Here is a 22,948-nt window from a genome sequence, read left to right as displayed (position 1 = left end):
CGTTTCAGTATGTTTGTAGCGTAGAGTTTCTGACTGAATATCAGTGCCTAGCGACTGCAGAAACCAGTCACAAAACAAGACCAACATGTTGGTCTTGTTCAGTCGATTTGCGACTTTATTTACATTGTGACGTGACCTTTGAAAATGTGGTCTCTGGGAGTAGAGAAGATGATGTTAGAGTTGGTGATGGAAAAACAAATTAATTTTTGAGGAAAAAAAAAAAAAAAAAAAAAAAAATCACAAAATAGCTGCCAATCTCAAAGAACTGTTCCCTTCAATGCAGGGTGTTGTTAGAGGTGAGGATTGAAGACTTGTCAGGATTTAATTTGATCATAATTGTGCATGGTCTTCTTAAGATTAGTGTATGGTAGACACTCCTTTCTTTCCTTCTACTTAGCCAGGGACGTATCCACAGGCATTTTCTTTTCTGTTGACTCTTTTGGTACGACTAAAAAGGAGCAACCATCATCGTTACTGGAGGAAAACATCTTGGCAGATAACTGTTTGTTTACATTCACTTCCCGCCAAGGTGCCAACCAGTCAATACTTTCCGGTTGCTATGCCTGTTGTTTTCTGAGTAGGAAGGCTTAGTCAATACTTGTAGCAACTTACAATTTCAGTCACAAACTGGCACATGTGAACCTGCCTTGAGTCTCATATACTTTCTAAATTACACATGCCCAACTCACTTCTGAAACATTCTGAAAAAGAGGATGAAATAAACCTTGGACAAGTCAAAATGTCATGCAGCAAAAAAACAAATTCAGAAAATTAAGTCAATCAGAAAAAAGAAAAAAAATGTAGCAAATAGCTTAAATAATATAGTGCAGCAAAAAGAGTGTAACAAATAAGTGCAAGAGGAGAAGAAAGAAAAAAAAAAGTGCAGCAATTAAGCTTATGAAAATTAAAGTAATTGAAAAGTCACATAAAATTAACTCCTCACATCTCATCATACCTTTTCCACTTATACTTATCCTTATGGAGGAGTTATGTTGTTCTCTCTCTTACTCTGGCCGACTTAAAATTTACTTTCTATGAATGATGACTACAGTGTCTAGCTAGTACAGTGTCATTAATGAGCTCTTCTGCAATGAATAGAGCAACCAGGCTCCTTTTGGCTATTTGTGTATGCTTCAGCTGATCAACAGTCTCAAATAAAGGATGATGGTGGGGGAACAAGATGCTGGAGGGAGGGAGGGGAGGGGAAAATGTCCCATGGAATGCACCCCTGATCTCCAAGGTAAATTTATTTTATGAAAACTAGTTTATCTATTTAGTCTCTTTTGTTAAGTTTCCTTAAATTTCTATACAATATCTGTAATTTACAAAAACAAAAAAATTGGGGTGTTTTTGGGTGAAGCTGGAACAAACTAATGGCATTTCTATTAATCTTAGTTGGGAAAACTGGTTTGAGTTACAAGCAAATCAAGATATCAGATCCATCACGTAACAAATTAAACCTGTATCTCAAGATGCCACTGAGTGTTCACCACCACTATTCATTCACCATTCACCACAGTCGCCTCCTGGTCACCCAGCCAGTTTTCCCCATTACGGAGCGAGCTCAGAGCTCATAGACCGATCTTCAGGTAGGACTGTGTGTGTGTGTGTGTGTGTGTGTGTGTGTGTGTGTGTGTGTGTGTGTGTGTGTGTGTGTGTGTGTGTGTGTGTGTGTGTGTATTTACCTAGTTGTAGTTTTACAAGGCCTGGGCTTTATGCTCGTGTGGTCCCGTCTCCATATCTACACTTATCCAATTTTTCTTTAAAACTATGTACACTCTTTGCTGACACCACTTCCTCACTCAAACTGTTCCAAGTCTCAACACATCTTTGCGGGAAACAAAATTTCTTAACATCTCTCAGACATCGTCCCTTCCTTAGTTTCTTACTATGCGATTTTGTGCTTCTAAAGTCATATTCTTCTCTCAGGATCAGTTTCTCATTATCCACTTCATCCATTCCGTTAATCAATTTATAAACTTGTATCAGATCCTCTCTCTCTCTCTGCTCCAAGGTTGGTAGATCCATTGCCTTTAGTCTCTCCTCATATGCCATCCCTTTAAATTCTGGAACCATTCTTGTAGCCATTTTTTGTAGTCTCTCTAATTTTCTTATGTGTTTCTTTTTATGGGGAGTCCACACAACTCCTGCATATTCCAATCTAGGTCTTATTTTAGTACTTATCAATTTCTTCATCATTTCCTTGTCCATATAGTGAAATGCTACTCCAATATTCCTTAGCAAATTATACGTCTCTCTGAAAATTCTATCAATATGGCTTACCGGTAGATTATTTTCTCCCAAGTCCTTTTCCTTTTTTACTTTTTCTAGTTCTACTCCATCTCCCATCTTATAGATTCCCCCTGGTCGTCTTTCACTTTTTCCCATTTCCATGACATGGCTTTTGTCCACATTGAATTCCATCTCCCATTTTTTGCTCCATTTCCAGATCTTGTTTAAGTCTTCCTGTAGTATTTCACAATCCTCTTTTTGTTTAATGACTCTGCACAGTTTCGCATCGTCCAAAACAGATTTATGTAGCTGTTCACTCCTTCTGGCATGTCATTTATATATACGAGAAAAAGTATTGGTGCCAATACTGACCTCTGTGGCACTCCGCTGTCTACTGTTCTCCACTTGGACTTCATATCTTTAACTATCGTCCTTATTTCTCTCCCCCTTAAGTAATTTTTCATCCATCTCAATGTGCTTCCTTTTAAGCCACCCTTCTCCTCTAACTTCCATAGTAATCTTTCATGTGGCACTTTATCAAAAGCCTTTTTTAGATCTAAATAAATACAGTCAACCCATCCCTCTCTCTCTTGTACTCTATCAACTATTCTAGAGTAGAAACTCAATAAATTTGTCACACATGACTGACCTTTTCTAAAACCATATTTTGTTGTCTTCAAGAAACTCAATCCATTGCTTCTTTATTACTTTTCACATCTTGCATATTACACTAGTTAGTGATACCGGTCTGTAATTTAAAGGTTCTTCCTTCCTTCCTGTGTGTATGTGTGTGTGTGTAATTCACTGTTTGATCTGCTGCAGTCTCTGACGAGACAGCCAGACGTTATAGGAGCTCAGAGCTCATTGTTTCCGATCTTGGATAGGTCTGAGACCAGGCACACACCACACAGGGACAACAAGGTCACAACTCCTCGATTTACATGTTATACTCACTGCTAGGTGAACAGGGCTACATGAAAGGAGACACACCCAAATATCTCCAAGCAATCGAACCCGGTCATCTGGCTTTGAAGCCAGCGCTCTAACCACTGAGCTACCTGTGTGTGTGTGTGTGTGTGTTTACCTATTTGTGTATTACACCCAGCTAATCTGTGTCCTGTCTCCTTGTCCATTCCTGTCATATCTCTCTTTCATCTGATTGACACACAGTCAGACATGACTGCTCAGTTTATTCCACTTATCAATGCTACGATAAACTGTAGCAGGGTCATCACTGAAACACTGGATGCCTTGTGTGCACCTCACATTTTGAACACATATATACAGTTTCCTGCTAATCACCATCAACAGCAATCAAAGGCAGAATTTACAATTGCTTTTCCACGTTATTGGTGCAATTGAAACTTACATAAGAATTGTCAGACCAAGTCAGTTTGAGGCAGAAATCTCAACTGCACAGATACCATAGCATCAATGTACAGGATCTTTGATGCCAAATATAGATAGTTGACTTGAAGCTAAATGGCCACTCAGTTCATGACTCTCGCATCCTGAATGAAAGTGGGTTAAAGACCATGTTTGAGACTGTTGTACCAGCTGGTTGCCATTTGCTTGGAGACAGTGGGTATAGCAAGACTTCTGCTGACCCCATATCTTCAAGCCTGGATACCAATTACACTATAATAGGTAAGTTTTGGAATACTTGGCAGTATGTAAATTAGTGATGAATAGGCTGCATTGAATATAGCTACTTACAATGAAGTTCAAAGTTTAAGCATGTTCAAATTATAGTTTTAGTTCATTTTGCAACATCTCTAGAATTCAAGTATTTTTATAAATTTTTTTCTTATTTTTTAGACAAGTTATGGAATAATTGGTAGTATGTAAATTAATAGGCTGCATTACGAATAACTAGTTTCAATGTAGTTCCAAGGTAAAGGTCAAATTATGGTATTAGTTTAGTTTCCAACATCTCAAGAATTGAAGGATTTTTTGTTTAATGTTTAGACAATTATAAAAACCTTTCATTCTTTGGCAATTTTAGAAATTATTTTTATCTACTGCTCAAGTGGACAGCATTATCCTCAATATTACCAGCAGTACATGAGTTAACTTTTATGTTCTCCATACAAGCATACTGACTGTACCTGCCCCGACCTAACAATATTATAAATTTCAGAGCTCATAAGAGGACTAGAAGTGTTGTGGAGAGAGCCTCAGTGCCATCTAGTGGCAGCATATGTTGTGGGCCTTAACTTCCAATATCTGACATATACTGTACACTCAAATTATTATGTAAAAGGCTTGGAAATATTTTTAAAATAAATATTTTCATCTTTTTCAGACCTTTCCCTAACAATTAATGACAACTTCTCATTCAGGATTGTGACACTTTCAACAGATCGTGAAATCACACATAACAAAGATATGAAAGACCCATAGTGCTTATGGAGGGAATTTATGAAACTTTCATAACTTATGGTTGGAAAATATGACACTTTCATAACTATGACTATGGTTATGACTAAAATTTATAAGTACCAGCCCCGGCACACACCACACACAGGGACAACAAGGTCACAACTCCTCAATTTACATCCTGTACCTACTCACTGCTAGGTGAACAGGGCTGTGAGGAGACACACCCAAATATCTCCACCCGGCCAGGAAATCGAACCCCGGTCCTCTGGCTTGTGAAGCCAGCGCTCTAACCACTGAGCTACCGGGTGTGTATTTACCTATTTGTGTATTACAGGGCCCGAGCTAAGCTCTCTGTGACCTGTCTCCTTGTCCATTCCTATCATATCTCTCTTTCATATGATTGACATACACAACGTCAACGACGTCACTGCTCAGTTTATTCCACTTATCAATGCTACGATGCGGGAAACTGTATTTTCTCACGTCATTTAGAAAGATGTCTTTTATTAGCTTTTTTCCATGTCCTCGGAGATGATTACTTGTGGTCACCTTTATCAACTCTCTGTCCAGTATGTCAATCTTGTTCACCAATTTATACATAGTTATCATGTCTCCTCTTGTTCCTCTCTCTTCTAATGTGGTCAGCCCCAGCTTCCTCAGTCTTTCCTCATAGTCTAACTCCCTGAGTCCTGGTACCATCCTTGTTGCCATCCTCTGTACCCTTTCCACCTTCTACACATTTTTCTTCATATGCAGTGACCAGACACATGCTGCATATTCTAACTGGAGTCTTATTAAGGTACATAATATCCTCATCATTCCTTCATCTAGGTAGTGGAATGCAAGGCCAATATTTTGAAGCATGTTATATGTTTTCCAAAATATCTTGTTAATGTGTTTCTCCGGTGACAAAGTGTTTTGTACGGGTTACTCCTAAGTCTTTCTCCTCATTGGTCTCTTTAATTTTCTCATCACCCTGCCTGTAATCCCTGTTTGGTCTGTATCTACTTCTTCCCATTTTCATAACATGGGTCTTGTCTATATTAAATTCCATCTGCCACTCCTTACTCCACTCATATATTTTATCAAGATCTTCCTGTAACTTGTTACAATCTTCCACATTCTTTACTCTCCTCATAATTTTAGTATCGTCCGCAAACATGTTCATGTAACTGTCAATTCCTACTGGCATATCATTAACATAAATCAAAACATGATGGGACCAAGCACTGACCCTTGTGGAACTCCACTGGTTACCTTCTTCCACTCGGACTTCCTTCCTCTCACCACTGTTCTCATTTCTCTTCCCATTAAGTAATTTTCCATCCATTTTGCTAGTTTATCATTTACTCCTCCAATCTTCTTTAGTTTCCACATCAGTCTATTGTGTGGTACTTTATCAAAGGCCTTTCTCAAGTCCAGGTAGATAGCATCCACCCATCCCTCTCTATGTTGTAGTATGTCAGTCACTCTTGAATAAAAACATAATAAATTGGATACGCACGATCTTCCTTTTCTGAAACCAAACTGCCTTTCACTCAGAATGTTTTCACTTTCTAGATACTCACTCCACTTAGCTTTAATTACTTCTTCACATACCTTGCACAATATACTAGTCAACGATACTGGTCTATAATTTAGCGGTTCCATTCTACTACCATTCTTATATAGGCACAATGTCAGCTCTTTTCCACTCTTTCGGGACTAATCCTGTTCGTATGGAGGTTTCCACAATATCAAATACGGGGTTCAACAATTGATCCTTACATTCATTTAGCAACCTCCCAGATATGCCATCAGGCCCCATTGATTTATTAATATCCAGATTGCTTATAATTTTCCTTACATCTTCCTTAGTAACCATGATGTCCTGCATTTGCTTTATTTCCGTAGGCCTTCCTCCCATAAAATGCTCCTCCTTTGTAAACACTTTGCAAAAGTTGTCGTTCAAAATTTCAGCTATATCTCCAGCATCCTCATATACTTCTTCCCCATTTTTACCTTTTCTATTGCCTCCCTTTATTTAGTTTTCCATTTATGAATTTGTAAAACATTTTTGGGTCACTATCACAGTTTTCCACCACCCTCTGTTCATATTCCTTCTGTGCTGTTCTTCTTACTTCAACATATCTATTCCTTGCTGTTTTGTAAACTTCTCTTGATAATACATCACTGTTTTTCTTAAGTTTCTTCCATGCCTTTTCTTTGTTCTTTTTTGCTTCTTCACAATTTCTATTAAACCACTGTTTATTATTTAAAGTCCTCTTTCTGTAATATGGCACAAACTTTTTCACAGCAGAGTTATACAAATCTATAAATTTATCGTATTTCAATTTCATATCCCTTTCCTGGTATACCACGGACCAGTCAATTTCGTTAAAGAACTCCCTTATATGGTTATAATTTGCCCTAATATAATTTAATTTTTCCTCCCTGCTTTCCACAATCTTATTCGTGCTTAATTCCGTATCCAGCTCAAAGCTTAGGACATCATGATCGCTTCTCCCCAAGGGACATTTATGTTCAATTTCCTCTTTTGGAGAGATGCCCCTGGAAATACATATATGTGTGTGTGTGTGTGTGTGTGTGTGTGTGTGTGTGTGTGTGTGTGTGTGTGTGTGTGTGTGTGTGTGTATTTACGTAGTTGTAGTTTTACAGGGCCTGGGCTTTATGCTCGTGTGGCCCCGTCTCCATATCTACACTTATCCAATCTTTTAAAAGTCATGCACACTCGTTGCAGACACTACTTCTTCATCTAAACTGTTCCACGCCTCAATACATCTCTGGAAACTATATTTTTAATATCTCTCAGACATCTTCCTTTCTCAGCTTTTTACTATGCGATCTTGTGCTTCGGATGTCATATTCTTCTCTCAGGATCAGTTTCTCATTATCCACTTGGTCCATTCCGTTGATCAATTTATAAACTTGTATCAGGTCTCCTCTCTCCTTCTTTGTTCCAAGGTTGGTAGATCCATAGCCTTTAGTCTCTCCTCATATGTCATCCCTTCAAGTTCTGGAACCATTCTTGTAGCCATTTTTTGTAGCCTCTCCAATTTCCTTATGTGTTTCTTTTTATGAGGGTCCACACTACTCCTGCATATTCCAATCTGGGTCTTATTATAGTACTTATCAATTTCTTCATCATTTCTCTGTCCATGTAGTGAAATGCTACTCCAATATTCCTTAGCAAATTATATGTTTCTCTAAAATTCTATCAATATGGCTTACTGGTTGATTGTTTTCTTCCATCGTCACTCCTAAGTCCTTTTCCTTTTTGACTTTCTCCAGTTCTACTCCATCTCCCATCTTATAGATTCCCACAGGTCGTCTTTCACTCTTTCCCATTTCCATGACATGGCTTTTGTTCACATTGAATTCCATTTCCCACTTCTTACTCCATTCCCAGATCTTATTTAGGTCTTCTTGCAGTATTTCACAATCCTCTTTTGCTTTATAACTCTGCACAGTTTCGTATCATCCACAAACAAATTTATGTAGCTGTTCACTCCTTCTTGCATGTCGTTAATATAAATGAGGAAAAGTATTGGTGCCAATACTAACCCCTGTGGCACTCCGCTTTCTACTGCTCTCCACTTGACTTCATATCTTTAACTACCGTCCTTATTTCTCTCCCTCAAATAATTTTCTATCCATCTCAATGTGCTTCCTTTTAAGCCACCCTTCTCCTCTAACTTCCATAGTAATCTTGCATGTGGCACTTTGTCAAACGCCTTTTTTAAATCCAAATAAATACAGTCAACCCATCCTCTCTCTTGTACTCTATCAACTATTCTAGAATAGAAACTCAATAAATTAGTTACACACCACCTTTTTCTAAAACCAAATTGGGTATTTGATATTAATTTCTTGTCTTCAAGGAACTCGATCCATTGTTTCTTTATTATTCTTTCACACATCTTGCATATTACACTAGTTAGTTAGTGATACCGGTCTGTAATTTAAAGGTTCTTCCTTCCTTCCGCTCTTATATATGGGAACCATCTCAGCTCTTTTCCATTCTACTGGTACTGTTCCATTTTCTATTGACCATTTTATGATGTTATATATAGGACTTGCTAGTTCTTTTCTACATTCTTTCAATATTCTGCCTGAGACTTCATCTGGTCCCATGACCTTCTCTTCATCCAGTTCCTTCATTAACTCTTTTATTTCAAGCTTGGTTACTTTAATCTCTTTCATATAGACTTTCTCTCTATTACCCTGTGCCCTTTCAAATTTGGATTCCTTAGTAAAGACCTCCTGAAATTTATTATTTAATAGTTCTGCTATACTTTTTGGGTCTTCCACCATCCCGTTCTCTCCCTTTAACCTTTCCATTGCTTCTTTTTGCGTAATATTTCCATTTATGAATCTATAGAACAATTTTGGTTGCTCCTTACATTTTTCGACAATGTCCTTTTCAAAGTTCTTTTCCTCTTCCTTCCTTACCTTAACATATTCATTTCTCGCTGCCTTGAAGTTTTCCTTATTTGCTGGATTTCTATTTCTCCTCCACTTTTCCATGCTCCATCTCTTTTCTCCTTTGCCTTAGCACACCTTGCATTAAACCAATCTTTCTTTCCTCCTTCTTTAGGTCTATTTTTTGGGACATATTCCCTAACTCCTATTTTGTAGATTTCCAAAAATAAGTTATACTTCTCTTGCATTGTCTCTGAGTTTTCCATCTCCAACCAGTTTACGTTTTTCAAATAGTTCTTGAGATTCTCAATATCAGCCTTTCTGTAATTTAATCGGTCTCCTTTGTATGACTTGTCTGTATCTTCCTTTCCCTCTTCTATATCCATTTCTAATATTACATGGTCACTCTTTCCCAATGGACACTTCTATCTTATATTATCATTCATTTGTATACCCCTTGTAAAAACTAGGTCCAATCTCGCCAGCTCGTTGTTTCCTCTGAATCTTGTGCATTCCTTTATTGTCTATCATTAGGTTCAAGAATCTTTCTCCCCAGGCTTCTTCCCCCATACCACTTTCATAATTTTCCCAGTCCACTTCTTTACAGCTGCCCCACATTCCACTTGGTTTATCACTATCTCCTTCCTTAACATTATCATGACTCCTCCTCCTCCTTTACCCCCTCTGTCTCTTCTCCATACATTATACCTATCATCCAAGTCTATTTTGATTGCCTCACTTAGTTTTGTTTCAGTCAGGCATACAATATCCGGATTTTCTTTCTTTATGTAATCTCTTAATTCTAATTTACTTGATAAAACCCTGTCTATGTTCGTATACATCATTTTTAGTCTCTTGCCTTTATCATATTTAGTTAAACTTGTTCCACTTTTTTCTCTTCCTTCTCGTTTATATACCATTTCCTTATCCTGTCTCCTATAATTCTCCAAAAAAATGCCTTCTTCTCCTCTTCTGACCTTTTATTATTTTTTTCCCTTACTGCTGCTGCCAGTTCATTTCTATTTTTCTTTATATAGATATCCTTGCAGCCTTCTGTTTCTCTAAGTTTTGTTGTTCTATATAATATTTCTTCTGTTGCTGCTTGTGATTTTAGAAGTATTTTACTTGGTCTTGTTTTTCCTTCTTGATATGGTCCCATTCTGTTTATTTCTTCTACTTCCTCTTCCAAGTTCTGCCTATCTTTGTCGTTTAAATTCTTCAGTAGGTCCTAGACTGATTTCATTTATTTTTTCTCTTCTTGGTCTATATTTTATATTTTTTTTCTTTTATTCCAAATACAACTACACTCTTCTTTTTTTCTGCAATTTTTCTAATTAGATTTTCTTTTGTCTTAAGGACTCCTATCATTTTGTTTGTCATATTTTCTTCTTTTTCTTTAAGTTCTTCTTGAATCATCTCCTGAAAATCAGCCTTATCTTTCTTATCTTGGACTCTCCATGCTTGTACTTTTTTTTTAATCACGTTCTGTACTCTTTCCTCTTCCATGTTTACTAGATCTTTCAACTTCTTTTTTTCTTTCTCGGGTTTACCGAGTCCATCTTCCATCTGCTTCTTGAAGTTAGCTACTTCCTTTTTAAGTTCTTCGTTTTCCGCTCTTAGCCTAGCTTCGTTTTCTTCCACTTTTTTTATCCTTTATCTCAGTTTTATAAACTCTTTTTCCTGTTCTTCATTCTCTTTCATTTCCATATTCTCCTTTATCAATTTATCTAGTTTATGTTCAATATTCAACACTTTCTTAAGTAGTGAAGTATTCACTGCATCGAAACCTTCAAATGCACTGTCTCCCTCACCACCATAGTCATCATCAGCTTTCATTTTTTTTCCCTAATCTCATGTCTGCATTTGGATGGAATCTCTTCTTTACTCATGATTCCTTAATAATTGATTTCATGAAAAAAATGAGTCCACACTACCTGCCCAGGCCACTGTAAATACTGTACAACAGATACGTAGTGAAGATCAGCTGATTGACGGAACGATGCCAGTACATCCTTCCTCAACCGCGTCTCTTGTGTATTTACCTATTTGTGATTACAGGGCCCAAGCCGTAGCTCTCTATGTCCTGTCTCTTTGTCCACACTTGTCCAATTTTTCCTTCATTTGACTGACACTCGCCGCACACACCACATCCACGCTCAGTTTGTTCCATGCATCAATGCTCCGATACAGGAAGCTATACTTCTTGATGTCACTCGTGCAGGAATCCTTCAGCATCTTCTTTGGGTGTCCTCTTAGGTAATTACTGGATGCCATCGTGATCAGGTTCTCCCTATTCAATATGTCCACTCCATGTACTATTTTTTTTTTTTTTTTGTGTGTGTGTGTAGAGAAAGGTATAGAGGTATAGTATAGGCAACATTTCATTATTCTTGATTACATTTAGAATCAGGATTTTCATCTACAAATTGTCTAACACTAAAAATAAATGCAACAATTAAAACAAAATTAATAAATACAGCAAGGCTGATGATACTGTACCTCTCCACTTTCCTTTACAACTTCCATGCAGATTAGCCCTTCTAACAATAGCAAATAAATAAACAAATAATTAATCAAATATATGATGATTTCCTTTTTCTGTAGTGTATAGATTTTCATTATAATGGTAATTTTCCTTAATTATTCATTCCAACAGAGATACATTTCTCTATATCTAGTTTTTCCTAAGCTTATGTTTATTTTCCTAATTAGTCAATAATTTTTATCGATTCATCCATTTACCATTTAAAAAAAATAATAATAATGATAAAAAAATCAATAATTATTATCATCATTATTATCACTATTACCATTTTATCAATATTACTATCAATAGTGTGTGTGTGTGTCTGTGTGTGTATTTACCTAGTTGTATTGTACAGGGTTCGAGCGGGGCTCATAGTGTCCTGTCTCCATATCTCCATTTATCTAGTTTTTCTTTAAAGTCATGCATACTATGTGCTGTGACAATTTCCTTATCCAATGCATTCCATTTTTCCACCGTTCTGTGTGGAAAACTGTATTTTCCAACATCCTTCACACACTACCTCATCCTGATCTTCTTTTCATGTCCTCTTGTCCTTCCATCTCCTTCCGCCAACATCACCAGGTCTTCTTTGTCTATTTTTTCAATATCATTTACTATCTTATACATTGTTATTAGGTCCCCACGTTCTCTTCTATCCTGTAAGGTTGGCAGTCCCATTTCCTTCCGTCGTTCTTCATATGTGAGGTCCTTTAATTCCGGCACCATCTTTGTAACAATCTTCTGTATCCCTTCCAGTTTCCTTATATCTTTTTTAGAGCTCGGAGACCATACCACTGCTGCATATTCCAGCCTTGGGCGTATCATGCTTGTGATGATTTTTTTCATCATATCTTTATCCATGTAATGAAATGCCACTCTTATATTAGTCAACATCTTATATGATAGTCCAAATATCTTGTTTATGTGTTTATCAGGGCTCAGATTTTCTTGTATGATCACTCCAAGATTTTTATCCTCATTTGTCTTCATTATTTGCTCTTGTCCCATTAAATAGTTCCATACTGGTCTTCTCTTACTCTTTCCTAGTTCCATTATGTGACATTTCTTGGCATTAAAACTCCAATTTCCACTTCTTGCTCCATTCACAGATCTTGTATAAATCTTCCTGAAACAGTAGACAGTCCTCTCTGGTTTTGATAACTTTTAACAACTTTGCATCATCAGCGAATAAATTCATATAGCTGTTTATCCTAATGTGAATGTCATTTACATAAACTTGAAACATGACGGGGGCTAACACTGACACTTGTGGCACTCCGCTAGTGTATGTATTTACCTCGTTGTAGTTTTACAGGGCTTGGGCTTTATGCTCGTGTGGTCCCGTCTCCATATCTACACTTATCCAATTTCTCTTTAAAACTATGCACACTCGTTGCTGACCCCTTCCTCACTCAAACTGTTCCAAGTCTCAACACATCTTTGCGGGAAACTATATTTTTTAACATCTCTCAGACATCTTCCCTTCCTCAGTTTCTTACTATGCAATCTTGTGCTTCTAATGTCATATTCTTCTTTCAGGATTAGTTTCTCATTATCCACTTGATCCATTCCGATAATCAATTCATAAACTTGTATCAGATCCCCTCTCTCTCTTCTTTGTGTGTGTGTATTTACCTAGTTGTTGTTTTACAGGGCCTGGGCTTTATGCCCGTGTGGCCCCGTCTTCATATTTACACTTATCCAATTTTTATTTAAAACTATGCACACTCGTTGCTGACACCACTTCCTCACTCAAACTGTTCCAAGTCTCAACACATCTTTGAGGGAAACTATATTTTTTAACATCTCTCAGACATCTTCCCTTCCTAAGTTTCTTACAATGCAATCTTGTGCTTCTAATGTCATATTCTTCTTTCAGGATTAGTTTCTCATTATCCACTTGATCCATTCCGTTAAACAATTTATAAACTTGTATCAGATCCGTTCTCTCTCTTCTCTGTTCCAGGGTTGGTAGATCCATAGCTTTTAGTCTCTCCTCATATGTCATCCCTTTAAATTCTGGAACCAGTCTTGTAGCCATTTTTTTGTAGTCTCTCCAATTTCCTTATGTGTTTCTTTTTATGGGGATCATATTTCAATCTGGGTCTTATTTTAGTAACTATCAATTTCTTCATAATTTCTTTGTCCATATAGTGAAAAGCTAATCCAATATTACTTAGCAAATTATACGTCCCTTTGAAAATTTTATCAATATGGCTTACGAGTTGATTGTTTTCTTCCATCGTCACTCCCAAGTCCTTTTCCTTTTTTATTTTTTCTAGTTCTACTCCATCTCCCATCTTATAGATTCCCACTGGTCGTCTTTCACTTTTTCCCATTTCCATGACATGGCTTTTGTCCACATTGAATTCCATCTCTCATTTTTTACTTCATTTTCACATTTTGTTTAAGTCTTCCTGCAGTATTTCACAATCCTCTTTTTGTTTTATGACTCTGCACAGTTTCGCATCGTCATAAACAGATTCATGTAGCTGTTCACTCCCTCTGGCATGTCGTTTATATACATGAGAAAAAGTATTGGCGCCAATACTGACCCCTGTGGCACTCCGCTGTCTACTGCTCTACACTTGAACTTTATATCTTTAACTACCGTCCTTATTTCTCTCCCCCTCAAGTAATTTTCCATCCATCTCAATGTGCTTCCTTTTAAGCAACCCTTCTCCTCTAACTTACATAGTAATCTTTCATGTGGCACTTTATCAAACGCCTTTTTTAAATCTAAATAAATACAGTCAATCCATCCCTCACTCTTGTACTTTATCAACTATTCTAGAGTAGAAACTCAATAAATTTGTTACACACGACCGAGCTTTTCTAAAATCAAATTGGCTATTTGATAATAATTTGTTGTCTTCAAAAAACTCAATCCATTGTTTCTTTATTATTCTTTCACACATCTTGCATATTACACTAGTTAGTGATACCGGTCTGTAATTTAAAGGTTCTTCCTTCCTTCCACTCTTATATATGGGAACCACCTCAGCTCTTCTCCATTCTATTGGTACTGTTCCATTTTCTACTGAGTATTTTATGATGTTGTATATAGGACTTGCTAGTTCTTCTCTACATTCTTTTAATATTCTGCCTGAGACTTCATCCGGTCCCATTGCCTTCTCCTCATCTAATTCCATCATCAACTCTTTTATTTCAAGCTTGGTTGCTTGAATCTCTTTCATATGGACAGTCTCTCTATTACCCTGTGGTCTTTCAAATTTGGATTCCTCAGTAAAGACCTCCTAAAATTTATTATTTAACAGTTCTGCCATACTTTTTGGGTCTTCCACCATCACATTCTCTCCTTTTAACCTTTCTATTGTTTCTTTTTGTCTAATTTTTCCATTTATGAATGTGTGTGTGTGTGTGTGTGTGTGTGTGTGTGTGTGTGTGTGTGTTTACTTAGTTTACCTAGTTGTAGTTTTACAGGGCCTGGGCTTTATGCTCGTGTGGCCCTGTCTCCATATCTACACTTATCCAATCTTACTTTAAAAGTATGCAAATTTGTTACAAACACTACTTCTTCATTTAAACTGTTCCACGTGTCAATACATCTTTGAGGGAAACTATATTTTTTAACCTCTCTCAGACATCTTCCTTTTCTCAGCTTTTTACTATGCGATCTTGTGCTTCGGATGTCATATTCTTCTCTCAGGATTAGTTTCTTATTATCCACTTGGTCCATTCCGTTGATCAATTTATAAACTTGTATCAGATCTCCTCTCTCCCTTCTTTGTTCCAGGGTTGGTAGATCCATAGTCTTTAGTCTCTCCTCATATGTCATCCCTTCAAATTCTGGAACCATTCTTGTAGCCATTTTTTGTAGTCTCTCCAATTTCCTTATGTGTTTCTTTTTATGAGGGGTCCACACTACACCTACATATTCCAAACTGGGTCTTATTATAGTACTTATCAATTTCTTCATCATTTCTTTGTCCATGTAGTGAAATGCTACTCCAATATTCCTTAGCAAATTATGTTTCTCTAAAAATTCTATCAATATGGCTTACTGGTTGATTGTTTTCTTCCATCGTCACTCCTAAGTCCTTTTCCTTTTTTACTTTCTCTAGTTCTACTCCATCTCCCATCTTATAGATTCCCACAGGTCGTCTTTCACTCTTTCCCATTTCCATGACATGGCTTATGTTCACATTGAATTCCATTTCCCACTTTTTACTCCATTCCCAGATCTTATTTAGGTCTTCTTGTGTGTGTGTGTGTGTGTGTGTGTGTGTGTGTGTGTGTGTGTGTGTGTGTGTGTGTGTGTGTGTGTGTGTGTGTGTGTGTGTGTGTGTGTGTGTGTGTGTGTGTGTGTCACTGTTTAATCTGCTGCAGTCTCTGAAGAGACAGCCAGGCGTTGTATATATATATATATATTCCTCGATTTATACTCATATATATATATATATGTGATATATATATATATATATATATATATATATATATATATATATATATATATATATATATATATATATATATATATATATATATATATATATATATATATATATATATATATATATATATATATATATATATATATATATATATATATATATATATATATATATATATATATATATATATATATATATATATATATATATATATATATATATTTTTTTGTGTGTGTGTGTGTGTGTGTGTGTGTGTGTGTGTGTGTGTGTGTGTGTGTGTGTGTGTGTGTGTGTGTGTGTGTGTGTGTGTGTGTGTGTGTGTGTGTGTGTGTGTGTGTGTGTGTGTGTGTGTGTGTGTGTGTGTGTGTGTGTGTGTGTGTGTGTGTGTGTGTGTGTGTGTGTGTGTGTGTGTGTGTGTGTGTGTGTGTGTGTGTGTGTGTGTGTGTGTGTGCATTTGTACATATGTGAATGTATACATACATACAATCAACAGCAGCTAAAAAGGCAAACTAGCAACAAATGAGCTCAAAAATGCTCAACTACAAAGCATTAAGATTAATTGATAATAATCCATGCCCTTCTTTCCTTCTTAAAGCATGCAACTCAAGACATTAAAAGAAAAACTAGCTCACCAGAATATGTGACAATGCTATCTTTTTCCACTGATGATTGAGACTGTGGTGGCTCCTCAGGATTTGGGGTAGGAGTGCGAACAATTACTGTAGCATCAGTATCTATGGAAGCAATAACAGCATCCGGGGAATCTGGAGTCAAGACTGCACACGACACAACAGGTTTTTTCTGTGAAGTCTGTTCATTACAGCTTTCGTCAGCTGAAAAAGTGGATGGTGAATAGGAAGTGGAAGATAATAGATCAGATCCATGAGACAATGAAGGATATTGACATAGGTGAACATCAGAAGCTATAGTATCCACTTCTCTTCTTTGGGCTGCATCTTCTTTTCCATTTGAATTTATTGATACAATATCTTCATATTCATTTTTTTCATTTGAAGAAAGCGATAATGCTTCTTCTACATGTTTTTCTTCTCTCACACTTAATTCATTTTTCCTTTCATTTATATTGTTAGTAACATCAATTTTTATTTCGTTCACTGACTCTTCATTGGAAGGTGGTTTTATACTATTTCTGTTGTCTTCCTTCTCTTCACTTTTCTTAAAATCAATATCCATTCCTTCAAACAAGACTGAGTTTTCATTGTTTTTAGAAGTGCTTGACACACTTGCATGGCCCGTACACTCTTTTTCACATGGGACGGAAGAGTTATTTTGGTCATATAGATAATCTACTTTATGTGATAATGAAAACTCTTCATTAAGCACCAAACTTTCATTAAGGGTAACTGACTCAGGTGCTGGATTCTTTCCTGAGGGTGTGCTGGTCATCTGTTTATTTACATTATCGGTGACTGGGGTGTTCACTACACACTCACCTACAGCATTACCAGGGAATAAGTCAACAGGAGAGGGAGCTCTAGGCTTAGAGAGGGTGATACTAGTTGGCACAGCAGGTGCAGGACCCTTCTTTAAAGGTGTGGAAGAAGCATTAGAAACAGGAGTGATGGATGAGGTTCTGCTAACGGGAGGAAGAGGAGCAAGTCCTTTTCGCCCCTCACCTGATACTGGCACAACTATCTGAAAATAAAAAAAATGTGTTATTAAGTATTTCTTCATCTTCCCTAACCAGCTGTGTCAATATACCACTCCACCACTATACCTTCTTCAGTTACCTCCTTCTCGGCAAACATTTTCTCTTGTGTTTTCTCCAAAAAGTCTCTTACATCTTTTTCTGCATTTCAATTAAGATCCATCATATTTGGCTCTCCTCTATGTCTCATTTTTTTCATTCTTTAACATATACTTCATAATATTTTGCAAGTAATATGGTCCATTTTAAATATGGCTTATGTATTTACTAATATTAATGTAATTTTTTTTTTTTCAAACAATGTTTCATTTTACCCATTTTGTGTTAGGTCAACCAAACCACAAGATATATCAGAAATCTGGGTGTAAACTATCAAACCCAAGCAGAAAACCTTGACAAAAAAAACTATCTATCTATCTATCCATGTATATAAATAAATAACTAAATCTGTATATGTATAAATAATATACTGTACAGGGGATCCTCATGATTCAACCATTCACAATTTGAATTATTGCCAATTTGAACTCGGTTAATTAATACCCAATCCTCAAGGTTCGACCAACTGACTTGCCAATTCAACATTCATATCTCATGTGCTACCCACCCGGTCAAATCTGCCACCACCCCAAATTCGCCGCCAGCCCGCCAGGCGGAAGTGTAAACCGACGCTACCGTGTGTCGCTTAATCTGCGTCACTCTCACCCCAGCTGGCGTCCTGGCAGACCACGCTCCACCATTCCACCTCCTGCCTCCACGCCGCTTCAACCATGCTGTGCAAAGCCACCTCCAGCCCCACCCCTATGAAGCACAATTTCCTGTACAGGTAGTCCTAAATTTATACGAATCTACTTTATACAAATTCAGAGTTATACAGTGTCCAAAAATAGGGGTTATTCATCACATTGTACGAATTCCTCAGAATTATACGGTTTCAATTAAGTTAAAATTTGCGATTTAGTTCAGAAATGTAGGTGTCACTAGCTATAGTAAAGCTAAATTGCACTGACCTGTAGAGCTTGGCTGATAATCTGTAAGACGCTGCCATCTCTCTCATTACTTCAAGGAAAACTGAATAACTGTTCTTTATTCAATTTAATGCATGACTTACCTAAAAACAAAATGTGGTGGGGGACATGACAAAGATGCCATAGGTAAATTAAATACACTAAGGGTGCTGGTTATAAAGGTGAAAATGAGGCTGATAATTTACCTAGTATTTACTATTATGTCCTCTCGAGATACCCAGTGTAATATAATGAGTGGGGAAAAGAAACGCTGATAAGGTTGTGGTGGTCTGGTGCATATCTTGTTTGCACTGAGATATATCCTCTTCACTGTGCCTTCAGATATACCAGCTCCATCTGCTGTTCTCTTTCTTGCTTGATTTGTGGGTAAAATGGTCCTTGAAAGCATTTTTTTTTTTTTAGAAGTATCTATTAATTTTGTAGACAAACTCCTTGTTTGGCTGTACAACAAACAGTAAGACAGAAAAGCGTCAGTGTGTCCTTCCATAGTGGCGACCAGATGAGAAATGAGTCGATTTGCACCTGTGTGGTGACCTGACTTCCCCCAGGGAAAATCTTACCTCAGGTCGTGTGGCAACGTCGCCCATCCTGATATGCCACATTGTCATACGTGTTCATGAAATACCTTCATCTGATTTGGTGTATAACACTTATTTGTATCACATGATATTTAATGAAATAGTCAAAATATTCTTAAAATGCTATTTGTTGATACTACTATGATTAAAGAACCGTGAGTAGTATAAGCTGAATGTTTTGATTGGAAATCTGGCAGAATAGCGAACAACACCCTACGGGTCAGTACAATTTAGTTTTACTATAGCTGTTTCCCTCCACCCGCATCCCTCTCACCCTGGCCGCACGCCAAGCAACCTCATTGTTCACCTACGCGTGGTTGTGGCAACATCTCCCTCTCTCGTGCCCAGTGTTTACCATGGCTCCAAGCGCCCTACTGCATCTCCAGCTGGTGGTGATACGCCAGACACATCGGGACAACCTCAGCGAGCCCTCACAGCAGCTTACTTTTCTGAGTGTATGGACTTGTTGGTGCAGTCAATGAAAATTCTCGAAGAAATTGACGCAAATATTGAAAGAAGCACCGCCGTCATCAGAGGGGTCATGGAAAAAATTATGTGCTATGAAGTTCTTCTCAAGAAAAACAACAAAAGAAAAAAACAGTAATCAATAACAAGCTTCTTCAGACCACACACACCAAGTCACGTAACAGAATCAGAGACAGACAACAACAATGGTGACACATCAGAGGAGGAAATAGCAAAATAGAGGAAGAAGGTACTAACAAAAATTTGTTTAAACATTTCCCTTTTTCATAATCATTTTTATGTCTTTGTAAGTTTATTAATAAAAGCATTACTAAGCATAATAGAAATGTGTTTAATGCAAAATGTATACGCACAGTGAAAAGATTATATTATTTTGAACACACCCTTCAAAGTCTAGTGGTGGTGGTGGTGGTGGTGGTGGTGGTGGTGGTGGTGGTAGTGGTGCGAGGACGCCCCTGAGCCTCGCCCTGGAGGGCGAGGCTGTTCAACCACGGGACAAAGTGGATGTGCTGGTAGTCTAGCTCATGAGGATCGTGTGGCTGCTTGATGGAAAGGGGCTGGAGGTACTGTACAAAGCTCAGGTCTGCTCTTTTATACAAAAAAAAAAAGTCTAGGGAGTTGGGTATTCATTCCTTACTTTATACAATTTTCATCTTATACGGTCCCTTCTGGAACGCATCTACCGTATAAATCGAGGACTACCTGTATTTCAAAGATAAGCTTGGGCATATAAGAAAGTGTGAGGCAGGTATAGCTCACAGTGTTGTTGCAGTGCAAATGGGTGTCCCTAGATCAACAGTATCAACAATTTGGAAGAACAGGGACAAGTACTGCAAGACCAATGCAAGTGTTTTTATTACTGTACAGCACCCTAATGTGTTTAATAAAAAAAAAAAAAGTTAGATATAAATTAAGCCTTTAATAGTACTAATTTAGTCTAAGTTAATGTTTTTAGAGGTTATAGTATGTTTTTGGGGGGTCTAGGCTGGAGGTTGGTCCCTATCCCCTCTAATTCTTAAGTATCTTATGGGAAAAATTGCTTCATGATTCAAATAAACGCTGATTCGGCCAATGAAAAACCACCCTAACCCCGTCGAATTGCGAGGATCCCTTGTATACCGTATATGATGGCTCATAAGATACACCTTTTCTCCCCAAACTGTCTCACAAAATCAGCCTCCATCCTATAAGATCAAGGTTCAGAATTGAGGCAGTGTTTTGTGGTAATCTATGGCAATAAAGACTCTGAAATCAAATCCTAGACACCTTTGCAAATGTAAACAGAGTGATGATTGGTACTACACCACAAAACTCTTTCTTTCAAGTTAACAAGAGGTTCAAGACAGTCAAATCAAAGAATGGGAGTTCATGAGATGAAAAGCTTTTTATTGAACCCTATCTAATTAAACTGTGTGAGTGGAACTTCCCTAAACATGCAAAGAGTACTCTATACAAAGATGGATAAGGCTCTTGTACAAAGATAGCAGTTGGAGGGGGGAGAAAAACTGGCAGAGACACTGCATAATGCCTAGTTTCATAGAAGCTGTTTTAGCAAGAGATAAGATGTGAAGTTTCCAGTTTAGATTATGAGTAAAGGGCAATCCGAGGATATTTTGTGTGGAAGATGTGGACAGCTAAGTGTCATTGAAGAAGAGGGGATAGATGTTTTGAAGGTATGTCAAGCTGATTGATGGAGGAATTGAGTTTTTGAGGCATTGAATACTATTAAGTTTTCTCTGCCCCAATCAGAAATCTTAGAAAGATCAGAAGTCAGGTGTTCCGTGGCATCCCTGCATGATCTGTTAACTTCCTGAAGGATTGGTTGTTTCTGAAAACAATTAGAAAAGTGTAGGGTGGTATCATCAGTGGAGGATTAGATAGGGCAAGAAGTTTGGTTAAGGAGATCATTAATGAATAATTGAAAGAGAGTGGGTGACAGGACAGATTTAGAAGAACAGTGGCTGTCTACCACAGCTACAATACAACAGTTGGAAAGGAAACTTGAGATAAAGTTGCAAAGAGGACACAAACCCTAGGAGGGCAGTTTTGAAATCAGAGCTTTGTGCCAGACTCTATCAGAAGATTTTGATGTCTAATACAACAGCAAAACTTCCACTGAAATCTCTAAAAGAGGATGACCAAGACTCAGAAAGGAAAGCCAGAAGATCACCAGTAGAATAGCTTTAACAGAAGCCATACTGGTGATCAGAGAGTGAAGTGACATGTTTGAGAATCTTCCTACTGAGGATTGACTCAAAAACTTTAGACAAGCAAGAAATTAAAGCTATAGGGCAGTAGTTTGAGGAATTATAATGGTCACCCTTTTTATGAACACGCTGAATGTAGGGAAACTTACAGCATACAAAAAAGGTAGACATAGTTGAAAGATTTTGGCCAGGCAAGGTGCAAGCATGGAAGCAGTCTTTGAGAACAATAGGAGATACCCTATCAGGTCCATAAGCCTTCAGAGGGTTTAGGCCTGCGAAGGCATTGAAAACATCATTACGAAGGACTTTACTTGAAGGCATGCCTGAAATACTCAGATGGAGGAGAAGAGGGAAGGACAAGCCCAGAATCATCCAAGGTAGAGTTTTTAGCAAAGGTTTGAGAGAAGAGCTCAGGTTTAGAGACAGATGATATGGCAATTGTGCCATCAGGATGAAATAAAGGAGGGAAACATGAAGAAGTTATTGGAGATGTTTTTGGGCAGATAGTAGAAGTCTTGGAGAATTGGAGTTTGAAAAATTTAGACATTTTCTATTTATGAAGGAGTGTTTGGCAAGTTGAAGAACAGACTTTGCATGATTCCGTGCAGAAATATTGAGGGCATGAGATTCAGGTAATGGAAAGCTCAAGTACCTTTTATGGGCAACCTCTCTATCATGTATAGGAAGAGAACAGGCTGTGCTAAACCAAGGTTTAGCTTGAGGAAAAAAAAAAAAAAAAAAAAAAAAAGGTACTCTCCCATGTCAGACACTATCACCTCTGTTATGCGTTTAACACAAAGAGATGGGTCACTGACATGGTGGTGGTGGTGAAAACAGTTGTGGTGGTGGGCTATACTAACCCACACACACACACACACGAGACGCAGCAGAGGAAGGACGCGATACCGTCGCTCCCGAGAATCAGCTGATCTTCACTATCTTTGTTTGGGTTTACAGTGGCCTGGGCGATAAGTGTGGACTCATTTCTCCTTTCATGAATAC

At 37.6% G+C, this 22,948-nt stretch overlaps 1 protein-coding gene across 1 annotated transcript in view; it reads right to left on the bottom strand.

The window, feature by feature from the left end:
• Positions 1 to 22,948, bottom strand: part of LOC123514889 — a 564,015-nt gene that overhangs the window by 308,509 nt on the left and 232,558 nt on the right. The window contains exons 25-26 of the mRNA XM_045273148.1: positions 18,353 to 18,479; positions 16,611 to 17,690 (exon numbers count right to left, since the gene is read on the bottom strand). Of these exons, the coding sequence (XP_045129083.1) occupies positions 16,611 to 17,690; positions 18,353 to 18,479 (1,207 nt within the window). The remainder of the gene's footprint in view (positions 1 to 16,610; positions 17,691 to 18,352; positions 18,480 to 22,948) is intronic.

This window comes from Portunus trituberculatus, chromosome 38, assembly GCF_017591435.1.
Source record: "Portunus trituberculatus isolate SZX2019 chromosome 38, ASM1759143v1, whole genome shotgun sequence".
In the NCBI taxonomy this organism is placed as follows: Eukaryota; Metazoa; Arthropoda; class Malacostraca; order Decapoda; family Portunidae; genus Portunus; species Portunus trituberculatus.
The sequence above is the reverse complement of the archived record's forward strand: the minus strand, read 5'-3'. Positions and strand labels throughout refer to the sequence as shown.